General features: G+C 36.6%; 1 protein-coding gene across 4 annotated transcripts; it reads right to left on the bottom strand.

Annotated features, from left to right (window-relative positions):
- Positions 1–242: 242 nt before the first annotated feature.
- LOC131167871 (casein kinase 1-like protein HD16) lies at positions 243–12,434 on the bottom strand. Of its 4 annotated transcripts, none has more exons than XM_058126892.1 (17): positions 11,950–12,434; positions 10,717–11,184; positions 10,475–10,600; positions 10,247–10,320; positions 10,052–10,121; positions 9,913–9,968; positions 9,576–9,647; positions 9,356–9,450; positions 9,072–9,138; positions 8,857–8,986; positions 8,554–8,772; positions 8,308–8,438; positions 4,064–4,238; positions 3,850–3,940; positions 1,350–1,507; positions 1,037–1,225; positions 243–700 (listed from the first exon to the last, which is right to left on the bottom strand). In XM_058126892.1, the coding sequence occupies exons 2-17, from the start codon at positions 11,128–11,130 to the stop codon at positions 641–643; spliced, it is 2,127 nt and encodes a 708-aa protein (XP_057982875.1). In that variant the 5' UTR covers positions 11,131–11,184; positions 11,950–12,434; the 3' UTR covers positions 243–640. The 4 variants fall into 4 exon arrangements, with proteins under 4 accessions (XP_057982875.1, XP_057982874.1, XP_057982873.1 ...); XM_058126891.1 differs by having other exon boundaries at positions 11,923–12,413; XM_058126890.1 differs by having other exon boundaries at positions 243–1,225.
- Positions 12,435–12,854: the final 420 nt, after the last annotated feature.

Here is a 12,854-nt window from a genome sequence, read left to right on the forward strand (position 1 = left end):
GAAGCCACAGAAATCCAAATCAAGACTTCAAAATCCATTCTTCCAAACATACCTAAACTAAAACTAAATTTAACTGAATCCAAGTGCACGGCTAAAATGTGTCTTAATATGGTATGCATGCAGTCCAGGTTTAACTTTGTTTCGATTAGTACTTTCCACCTTAGCAAAGACGTCCTCCCATTAAAACATAAAAAGCAAGGCATGCATCTTTTACCAAGCAATAAGAAAAAAAAAAAAAAAAAGAAGACAAATATGGTTTTTTATTTTATTTTGTGATAATTTAAAGCACAATGGGAAATTGGCAATCATAAAGCCACAAATTGGCAGGCAATTGAAGGGCCAGTATTTTCAATGTACAAGTTATTAAACAAACAGTCCTCACCAGCTCAGGTTGGTTCCAGGGCACCTATTTGCAACTCTTGAACCTGTTGTTTTTCCTTTCCTTTATAAACCTTTTACAGTAACATAAAAAAGAGGGTTCTCCAATAAGAATTCTGAAGTTCCTTCTGATTACGAGAGAAAGCAACTATCCCCACCCCTCTTAACAGCAAAAACCTCCAACCGGAAACTTCCTCTCGGGCATTCAAAATTTTAACCCATTTCTCTTCACCAAATTAACAAATATACACTCTACTACACATTAGCAAACAGTCCGGCCATAACAGATCGATGCAATGTAGAGATTTTTGGACCATTTTTCCTGCAAGAAGAATCAATTGCATAGTGAATGGCCAGAATTTAAAGATGTTCAGTAATCATTATAGCCAAGAACGCCCAAAACATAGTGTGTTTTCTAGAATAGGAAGCCATATAGTATCTTTCAGGACTCGGGTATTCCGGGATCACACTTTAGAACTCTAGAGGAAAGAATAAAGAAAGAAATCAACATGCATGGAATGCATGAGGCAGATGAAACAAAGACCCTTCATTGGGATCAAATTCTAAATTCATAAATTCCTGCGAGTCTAGAAGAGCAGACGTCGAGGATTTTGACTATTGAGTGGGGGGGGAGGGAGCAGGGAAGCACATGACCTACCTTTACATGGGTACTTGGAAAGGCGGAAGTACGCAGGGTTTCTTGAGTTTCGTCCATCATTTTCCGTTTCGGTATGCTTAGTATGAAGGCTGCTTGATCAGCAGTAGCAGCCATAGATGTTATCCTATAACCACTCTCCCATCGCCGGTGTATGCCTTCACTCGGATACAGAAAATCAAGCTCCACGACCTTATATTAGCAAGTCCAAAAAAGAAAGAAGACAAATACAGGTCAGATACACTAGAAAGAAGTGTTCCCAGTGCCTCATAGAACGGCATACTAGCTAATACTTGATTTGATAGAATAGTCATACCTGATCTGAATATCCAGAGTTCCTTGACATTACCACGCCCCAGCGACTGCCAGCAGTAGTCATGGAAGTAACATGGAACCCTTCTTTCCATTTCTTATTAATCCACTTGAAAGGAAAGGATTCGCTCACTTTGTAGGACTGTTGGGTATAGGGAGTTCCTGATAAGCAACTCAAAGCCATGAAAAATAGAACACTTGATTCAAGTGGACAAATCCAGAACCAAAGTTCAGCAGCAGCATAACTATGATGTTTAATATCTCATACGTCCGACACACCAAAACTTCAACAACCAGCAACACTTGGACAAACAATATCATGGTGATAATGCTCCATTTATGTAAACAAATAGCTTTAGATGTTTTCCATTTTTCTACTAATAACAAACAGGTTTAATGTTCTTTTGGAATCATTTGCTCGTTGAAGAATGACAACGCACCAATGATAATGGTTGTGGCAATGAGGTAAGCCTAATTTGGTGATTATTGTTCTTTCATAATTTCACAGCAAAGACGAGCCAAAAACCAAGGAGGTACAGCTAGAGCCCATTCAGCCCAGTTAGTTTAGCATATAAACTGCCTGACCAAGCTTTGAGCTGGGAACAGAAAAGAAAAAGGGAGGTTTGTGATGCTTTTTAAACTTCCCATATATAGAAATAGAAACAGATTGACTAGAAACGACATCTCTTACGTCAATGACACCAAAGAGATATTAAATGAATAGAAAATACAAACATAGGCCTGAAAAATCCGAAACTCGAAACTTAAATACTTCCAAACTGAGGCCAAGGCTTAGAATTTTCAGGCCAACCCATCCCAGATTGGCTATATAATTAACATACTAAATGCAGATTGATAAATCAGTTCTTTTTTTCATTTACAAAATTAACCTACTTAAGATCCACATCTACCAATAATTAAAGATCATTTTTTTCTCAAGAATATCATCCACAGGTAACTTTCTGAGTAAATTGCCCTAGATCATGCAGAACGATAGGAAGAGTCATATAGTCAACTCTACCCAGTGGGGTTGTAGTTGTAGTAGTATATATATATATTTTCCTTTTTGGTGTTTGCCCACACAGAGAGCTGAGATAGAATAGCACCAAATGAAACCACAGCACTAGACACAAGCCTAACTGAGAAGCTCAGAAAGTAAGGGGATGTTTGATATCAACTCGATTCAGTTTCCATTGCTGTAAAGTGAAAAAGCAGGACAGCATGTTTGTTTTCCGTTTTTGCAGCCAGTTTTCAGTTGTTTTTGCAAATATATATATATATATGAAAAAGCAGGACAGCATGTTTGTTTTCTGTTTTTGCAGCCAGTTTTCAGTTGTTTTTGCAAATATATATACATATATATATATATATATATATTTGAAAATAAGATTTTATAATTTTCAATTGTCTTGGCGACCCAGAATACTTCAATATCCAGAACTAATTTGGTGGATTAAATAATTAAATAATTAACAAGTCATTTTAAAAATATTTTTACTATTTTTCAATTGTCATGCACAATAATATTGCTCTTGTAGAACTAAACAGTGAGTTTTGAAATACAATAATTAAAAAATTAAGTAAAATAATAATAAAAATTTCTATTTTATTATATTTTTTTCTAAATTTGCATCTTTCTATATTTGTGCTATTCTAGTCATATTTTTTAATAGTTATTTGATTCAAGGATTTAATTTGCTTTAATTTTAGAAATAATATTAACCAAGCTGGTTGCTGGTTTTCATTTTTCAGTTTTTGACTATTTCTTAGATTTTACTTTCATAATTTTTTATAATAATTCCAAATGACCCCTAAGATAAATTCAACCAATTGTAACAAATTTAATTAATAATACAGCAACCAGAGAAGGCCCAGCCAAAGTCAAAGTTTCCAATAGAAAGCAGAGGTTTCAAAGTTACCACCTGTACAAATAAGGTAGGATATAGAGGAGAATACACATTTGCAATTGAAACTACATAAGTTGTACGACAAGGCATGCCTTATGGGGTAAAATGTTAGGCATTTAAAAAGACATTAATAGAATGAAGAGAACAAAAATGTGGATATCAAGTGAGTATTGACATGATGGGAGAGAGAACTAGATGAGTGCATTTTAGAAGGTTCCGGCAGCACAACTTGAACACAGAATGACCTATAACAATTAATTAAGAGACCTGACTACACTGCCAAGAGAGAAGTAGTGAACTTCAGATTGAAAAACCAAAAGAGGACGCAAAAAATTATGCAACTCATTAGGAAATGAATAAAATTAACACTAAGAAAAGATGAAATGTGCATCAATTTTAAGGTGTAAAATCACTGCTCAGCTTGTAAACGTCCTCAGTCACAATTCAAACCATATGCATCATGGTGATCTATTCTATTAATAGTGGCTCAGGCTGCCCAGCTTCAAAAGAGACATGCTATTATCATCAACAAAAAATACACGCAGGGATACACACACATGTACACCATATTGTAAATCAGTACACAAGCTAACCAACCTTTGGACATAACCACCAAGGAACTCCCATTATTTGCACCAGCTATAGAACTGATGTAATAATTTTTTTCCCACTGTTCCATAATCCAATCCTGAAAAAATCCAACAAGTACTAAAAATTATCAATGATGCACTCAAGAGTCTCAAGACTCAAAGAAAATAAGTTACTAAAAAAAAACGAAGAAGATAAAAGCAGTCATCATGTTTGTTATAACCTTATGTAGGAAAGCAGCTGACAGTTCATAAACCTGGGAACAGAAACCAGTCCCAGCATCCATGATTAGGGCCCAAAGATTTGTTGAAGAGGCAACACAGCTGATATATAACCCATCTTCATTACCCTTGTCTACATGCTGGCGCAGCCTTGAATCAGCTACATTGTAGTGATATCTAGAAATGCACAAAAGATATCGTTAATTCAAGTTGAGCATAACCCCTAGGATTCACCTACACTTGCTTAAGCATATCATTTTTAAGGCACTCAATGTGCACATCCTCTCAAAGCCAAGCCTCATGATGTAAATTGCTACCTAGACTCTATATTCAGATAGTAGACGTGCACGACAACAAAATCAAAAACAAATGAATTTCAATTTATCTAAGAAACACAGAGAGCAAAACTTGTGGTCCGTTCCTTTCCCAACCATAGCTAAACTTTCCCAAAGGAAATCTTTTATATTCCAAGGGGGAGAAAAGAAAGATTATATCTACAGACCAAATGATTGTTGTCTTTCCTAAAAATATTTCACATTTCCACTCCAGGTTGACACTATAAAAGGGGTCCTTAAAGTGATCATCAATGGGTCTTTGAAAATTAAAACAGAAAATTTAGAAAAAAAAATATTTGATTAATTTGGAAGTGTTTTACGTCATTCATGGTCATAATCACTTAACTTTGCAGAGAAGCTTTTGCAAAGATAACAAATCCAAATGAACAATCATTAACAACGTTGCCTAGAACGTTCTGGTTCATGGAACCATAATGGGATTACGTTATGGAACATGCTCAAAGTGGAACATTAGGGGTATATATAAATAGATATATTGGTGAAAAAAGGCATAATAGCACTTGTCTATTTTGGAGAGAATGTTGAGGTGTTTCTAAATGTAGAAGAGATTTTCCGGTTAGAAATAGATTAATACCGACAGAAATAGAATTAAAATGTGATGATTCCCCAGTTCTAACTAATAAAAAGTTACATGTGAAAAATATTGAATTCAAACTTTGGATCATTAGAGTTAGCGTACCAAAACAAAAATGTTCTACGTTTTGAAACATTCGTACCAATACGTGGTTCACTAGGGTGTTAGCGTTTCCAGGTAACTATGATCTGTAAGAATCCCACTGGATGAATCTCACTCAATAAAGATGGCCAATAAAAAAAATTTAAGAAATTCACGTTATGCAGCTTGCAGGTTTGAACAAATATCTATAAAATAATTGATCTAGACAATGAACCCTATCATTATACAAAATAACAAACTAGCAGGAAAAGCCAAAAGAGTAAACTGTTATTACATTCTCCATAACCATATTCTCTTCACCATCCACTTTTATTAGATTCTTTAGTGCAATAATTTCAACTATTTATAGGAAACATGCCTTAAGATCATGTAATCATCCAATCATTTGATCCATGCCCACTCCTCTAAATATATTTAACTCTAAATTTTGATATTGCAACTTGCAAGCAATATTGACAGGAGCAAAGAGGCTTTACAAGCTTCTGCATAAGATCCAAGATTTTTTATTCCAATGTATTCAAGAGAAGAGTAGCCAACAGAGGTATAAGCTAATTATTTGCACATTTAAAACAAAAAGTACACAAAAGAAAAGACAGCTCAGTTAAGAGGCCAGAGTGGACCTACAATAACGTCAAATCCGAATTTTCCGCTTGGAAGCTACCTCTATAGGGTGAAAAAAGAAAGCAAGTCTTGTAAATTGAAATCTAAAGATTTTGGAAACAACATAGCAAAGATTCATAAGAATCGTGAGAATTAGAGCTCTTGAAAATGTATTCATAAGCATAGACAGATATGGCATGGGTTTCGACCCTCTCTACACAAATAAGTTACAGGTCTTTCCTTCCTACTTTAAAAATTTAGCACTTCCTGTATTCTGCATTTGTGTACTTTTGGAGGAGGGGGGATGAGAGTATACTAAATTTCACATTTTATCAGCATCAATTTACATGCTAAGCTCACAAAAGATGCAAATAAATCCAGCCAGTCACCAGCCAATCCTAACAGTTAATCAAAAGCACACCAATATTTCCATTAATATCCATTTCAATCAACTGATCTAAAATTAATTTAAATTATACTACCTCTTAGTCTTTAAATGTTAGCAAAAACCCTATAAGGACAATTCCTTGCTATAATCAATTCTAGCATATTCTCCCACATTAATGTCTTCCTTGAATTTGAAGCTCAAAAAAATCCTTTCCCCGTCATGGTTGCGCGGTTTGACTGCATTTGATAATAAAATAATATCCATCTGCACTAAACAGATTCTGCAGTGACTACCATTCAACAATTCAACTTGCTGGAGTTTGTGAATTTCCCGTTCTTCATTTCTTAATTCTTAGGGATTTAAATGGAGGAAATCTCTGGGATTGCTCTTATCATCACCGCCCCGAATATTATCGTGCCCTCCACCTATATTGTGGATCCATCCCCAAATCATTCAGAGCCCCACCTCCCGTCAGGACTCCAACTATTGCCCCAAATGTTTACCCAATACCCAGAATCTGCTTCGGATACAGCATTAAAATTTGTAGGTTTTTGCATTGTAGTCGGATTTACCATTTTTCACTTCCACACTTTCCCAAGTTCAAATTTTGTTTGAGTTTGAACATTAACTTCATTGCACATCCACAAATAATATAAATACCATTTGTGCTTTTTATATATTTATATTTGTGTTTGGGGCAACTTGAATTACAAGCGGTGCAATTATTGGGACAGAGTGGGTTCAGGCAAGGGAATACTAAATGGCGTAGGGACTAACTTATGGTTGCACTCTTAAAAATTATTCTTCATGCCCTACAGATCCATTTATTAGTAACCCCATTCATTAATGGCTGAGGTCATCATTGACAACAAGTGCAAGTATTATACAGAACTATTGAAGATTTTAAGATTCAAAGAGTATCATATAATTCAAAGTTGGGTTGATGATTATAGTATCAAATTTAATGCTAAGCTAGAGTATATATATAAGGCAAAGAAACGCACGCTTATCGTCTCTGGCACATCATGAAACCAACAAACTAATCCCAACCTCCAACCCCATCTGAAACTTAATAAAGCTGAATTGGCCAGAAGTTTGCTTCATTAGACCACACTAACAATATCATAACATCATAAATGCATCTTTTGAAGAATTAATACTAGCCATAAAAATATTTAAAAATAAAATTTTCTTCATAAGAATCTAGAAAATGAGTTACTTCCCTTGCTGGCTTCACAAAATATTTTTTAAACCCCACAAAAATTAGACAGGCAGCTTTGTTCCAAATGTTGCCACACACTTTCAATCAACCCCTTAAGAAGTTCTTGTGACAAACAAAAGCCTAAGCTCTTGTGCATATCACAAAAACCAGGCAATAGCAGGCTTTTGACCATTCAAAATTCTGTCTGAGATGACAGCACAGTCTGGTTAGACAAATACGTGTTATTAGCATGAATATTCTTGCTGACAGGAGTGATACGCAGAGAGTTAATGCTAACAACAAAAACATTAATTGTTAAGTTTAATAGACATGGTTGGCCCACAGCCTAACAGCTCAAGTTTTTAGATAAAGTAGTATCTAACATGGTATCAGTGCTGGAAACCAGGAGATCCTGAACACTAGTCTCGTTGCTCGCATTACTACGTGGCATTTAAAAGATTATTGTATTCCCAATTTATTTATTGTGTGTGTGTCTCTCTGCACATTGTTGGGCTGCACATGAAGGAGAGTGTTAAACTTTTAGATAAAGTGGTAATCTAACATTAACATCCCATGCATTTAGTGCATGCGTACATTTGAGTCTATGCATGCACATATACACATTCCACGGGATTAAATGCGCAAGAGAATTAGCGGTTAAATGTCCAAGAGTCATTAAATTAACATTAACGAACTGGTCTATATTAATTACAAAAACACAATCTTATTTATCCATAAGGTTCTAAAAATCTTGTATAAGAAAGAAGCAGTTTTTTTAAAACATTCTCTAAACCCTGAACCTAAATACCACCAAAAAAAAAAAAAAACCACAACCTAGACAAGAACAAGAGTCGAGCAGAGATTGGAAGGAAAGTTTATTGTTAGCAACAAATAACTTGAGCAGAAGACAAAGACTCCATTCTGATACTTATGGTCAAAAAAACAATAATGATAATAAACTATACATTATGATAAATCAAAAATTACAGTGTGCTATAATTATACTGATTAATGTCGCAATCTACCTCTGCTTCATGGGACGACGTGCATTGTAAACTGAAATCCACTGAGTGGCTGGGCTACCTAATCGTATTTTCTTCTTTGGTTGCTCATCTTCTTCCAAATTTATAAGCAATCTTCCCCGCTTTTGCCCAACCTATGCATACAAAGACAATATAAGTTGTTTTTTATGCTCTTTTAACATAACAAAAAAATTGAGAAATCTTAGCACCTAGTGCATGCAGGTGTGTGTCTCAGAGAGAACTGACAACCTTAAGAGCTCCATCAATTCTAATTGGTCTCAATGGAGTGCATGGCTCAATCAAGCTTTCAAAAAGAGAAATGAGCTTTGCATAATTTGGCTCCTCGTCAAATTTCATATTTGTCACAGCTTCAAGAAACTGTTTAAATGGCGGAGGGCAGAAGCAACACATCAACTCCGGAGAAGTTGCCATTTTCTTCTTACAAACAAGGAAACTCTTGTTGTCTCCCTGTAATATTTAAAAAGATAACACAAAATATCAGAACAAGGGAGAAACCCTCAACCAAGCACATCAAAAGAGAATAAAACTTACTTGGTAACCCTGCCATGGTAGCCTTCCCTTAATGAGAAAGATCAATGTGTATGCTAATGACTCGAGATCATCCCTTCTACTACCTGTCCGGCCTAAATGTGCATGTACACTTGCATACCTTATTGTTCCCCTGAACAACAAAGACATTAATACATGATGAATTAACAATCAAGCATGTTTTTTGGAAGAAAAAAAAAATAGAGATATCCGCAAACCTGAATATGTCAGGCCTCTGATCATATTCAACATGCTGACCAGATGATGCATCTTTCCATTTAGATGCTGAGCCAAAATATATTGACAACACCATTAATAAAATATCCCACAAATGAATTTGCTCTAAAACAGCTTAGATCCAGGTGCAACCGAATAATTCATAAAAATGCCCACCCAATCCCCAGAACTAACACATGCATGTTGCTTAACTTAAAGAAATATGATCACCATCAATACTCTTCTTAAAAAGGGATATTGACAAACATAGGGAAGGGCAACACACCCAAACCGAGATCAATAAGATAGAGCTTCTTGTCATCAGGAGTGCCAGGTTGACCAAGTAAAAAATTCTCTGGCTTCACATCTCCATGCACAAACCTTGTTCAAGGAAACAAACAAAATGCACAAATACAAACAGTAAATAAGAACATAGTGCACAGTACTGACAATTAAAAAAAAACGCATTAAAATAGTAAAACATGGAAGTCAGTATAAGGACTTACCCCTTCAAGTGAAGCTTTTCAAGGATTGATATTGCTTCCACAGCAATGCAAGCCACCATATTTGGGGACATACTGTGGCCAAAATAAATCAAACATGCTGTGAACAAAAATGGTGCGCATGATGCCTACGTGTTTCTGTTTACAGAGTGTACCAAAACATGCATTCTAGGTGATTGTGTGTGCCACTGTCTGCGTTTGTATGTGTCTAAATGTTTATATTTCTTACACGTGTCCATGAGCGTTCTAGATGAGAGAGTTTCTATTTCTTACGCACGTGTGTGTGTGTGTGTGAGAGAGAGAGAGAGAGAGAGAGAGGGGGAGAGTTTCTATTTCTTACGATTGACCATAAGAATTCCAGACATCCCAAAGACTTGGTCCTAGCATATCCATGACCTGAAAAATTTAATCAGCTTCCTTAAGAAATAATATGTAAGTCATTAAGTATTGATAATAAATAGATCCAAATCAAATCTCACCAGTATATAGAAATCTCCTTGACGACCCTTGTAGTGAACCCATGGAATCCCATAACACCCATTCAACGTGCTTCCAAATTTTTCAAAAAGAAAAAGGAAATATGATCAAATAATAAGAAGGTCTATTGATAACAATTAAAGTTTGAGCAATTATAAATATGATATGTAAATGAAGATACTAAATACAATGCTTACTTGTACACTTGCCACTCATAAGGAGGGCCATAATTGCAACCTTTACTATTTCGGTGCTCAAACTTCAATGCCACCTGTGACAAAAGATCTCACGGCATCACATATTCAGTGAGGATGAATCCAACAGCGGTGCAGAAAAGGCATGTTACAAATCATAGAATGAATCCGTAGCATATATCACCAAAAAATAGAAAACTTCCAACTAGGGTATGAGTGATTGAGTAGTACCTCGATTGCATCTGCTCCCGTCCTCTCAGTGCCACCACTTACCCTTCTGCCAACATAAACTTGGCCAAAACCACCCTTGCCCAACTTTCTGTCTACTTTATATGCAGGAGAATTACCCACTTGTACCTGCACCCGACAAAAGAAAGTGCATATGCCATTAAAAACAATCCAAAGCTCATTTTTTTCTGAAAAATCTGTACACAAATTAAATTAAGAGGATTGAAGGGCAAAGAGTTGGATACTCTCTCAGGGACTGGCGTTGTGCTTGCTTCTTCTTCAACTCCCATTATCTTCTCCGCACTTCCACCCTCCATCACAATATCTTTATCTGCTACCCTTTCAATTCTGTTGTAAGCAGGATCTGCAGCCCCTACAGCAGCAGCTTCAGGAATGATCTCACACGGAGGATCCGGGTCTAAATCTATCAGCCTAATACCCCTGCCCCTGCCAGCAGCAGTTGGCCTAGTTGGTATTGCTGCTCCAGGCCCTTTTGCTACGGGTGTAGCATTAGAACCCCTTCCTCTTCCACCAACTCTTCTCCTGGTTCTGTTTTGAGCAGGAAGTAACCAATTGTCTGGTTGATCAATAGGTTGTGGGTTAGGCTGAAGATCATCAAGTCGCTTTGATCTTCGGGCTCCACTTCTCAGCTCTGGCATCCTCACCCCATGCAAATCACATCCCACTCAATTCCCCTAATCCCTTCAGATCTTCTGTAATTCCGTTTAAAAAAAAAAAAAAACAGAAATCGGGGGTAAACTCATATTTGGCAGGACCTATAAACAATGTAAGCGCCCTTTAAGCAGCAAAAAATTAAATCTTCAAGACAACCTTACATAGAAATAACAGCGATGCAGAATAATAGGTACGATTGCTCAGCAGCAATGATTGTGGGACTGACGGGTTAAAAATAAACAGGGCAAAAAAGTTGAAAAACACTCAGAGCCACGCTCAGTTACCATCAAAATAAAAGATCAGAGCAAAAAAGGCTGAAAAAACGCATGGTTGGAAAGCAATAGATGCAGAACAATATAGTCATTTTATTTTTCAAAATGAAGCAATGAGAAAGAAAATGCAGCTTAAAATATACATAAATCGGATGAAACTCTCTTCATCTGTCTGGACCAGCAGTTAGCTTCAACAAAAAAATAAAAAATAAAAAAAAATCTCCGACCACTAAACTGAAATAGAAAAAGAGATAGCAGGGCCCGGAAAACTCATCGGCGATGTAAATTAAACAAAACTGAAACCGGTTACGGCAACAGTATCCTAGAGAGAGAATAAAACAAACGGAAAGAAAAGAGTATCATCATCCGAATCGCAGCAACCAATCAAACTTCTCATCCAACGATCGCAAAACTCCACAAGCAGCAAAGAATTCTAAAAGCTCAGGGATTGCTGGTGCAAAATCGAAAGCTGATAAGGTTTTCGTGCATAAGAAAAGAACGTACGTGAAAGAAAGAAGCAGCGGTACTCACAGATCGTCGCGGACAAAGTGAATCGGAGTCAGGAACTAGAAGAATCGAGGCATTCAGGGCAGGAAGGCAGGTGGAGAGCAGCCGGCAGGCGTCGGATCTTCGGTGCAGGCACGTGACATTCCGATCATCCGATGACGGCGTATCTTATCCGTATCCGAAGCTGAAAAAGGGAAGAAAAAAAAAAAAGCACAAGGCAAGAGAAGAGAAGAGAAGCGGAAGCCAAAGACGAAGGAAGCTGAGCGGAAGACGGAGAGAAGTCCTTAGGGTTTCATCGCAGCGCAGAGCATCGGTGGCTAAGAATTTAGGTGGAGATTTGATTTGAAGGAGCCTGCAAATGTCGATGCGCTGTGTGTGTCGTGCGTGTGTGCTCTCTCTCTCTCTCTCTCTCTCTCTCTCGCATGTGTGTGGTGTTTCTCTCTCTTAAATTGGGGTGGGTGGGTGGGTGAGGAGAGCAGTGGGTGCCGGTGGAGAGTGTCCGAAAACTCTCCTCTTCTGTTTTTATCTGTTTTTTTTATTTTATTTTTCTTCTTTTCATTTTTAAAATTTTTAATTTTATTTTTGCAAAATGTGGCCTCGTAAATCCCCCCGATGCATTTTGTTATTTTATTTTAAAATAAAAGTTTAATTGTTTTCCAGCGAAGTTCCGAGATTGCCCCGACTTTCCCTCCCATATTACGGGCTTGCCCTCGCTGCTGATTTTTCCTCTGCGCTGCCTCCCTCGTCCCCCTCACTGCCACGTAATCCCTTTACAAAAAATAAAATAAAATAAAAAATCCCACTTATATTCATTGTAAAAATGATACTCATATTTAAATGTATTATTATTGTTATCATTTTAATATTTTAAATATTATTTACTTGAAAATGAATTTAGTCTCGATTTTTGTAGCATCACAGACCATGTT

This window comes from Malania oleifera, chromosome 11, assembly GCF_029873635.1.
Source record: "Malania oleifera isolate guangnan ecotype guangnan chromosome 11, ASM2987363v1, whole genome shotgun sequence".
In the NCBI taxonomy this organism is placed as follows: domain Eukaryota; kingdom Viridiplantae; phylum Streptophyta; class Magnoliopsida; order Santalales; family Ximeniaceae; genus Malania; species Malania oleifera.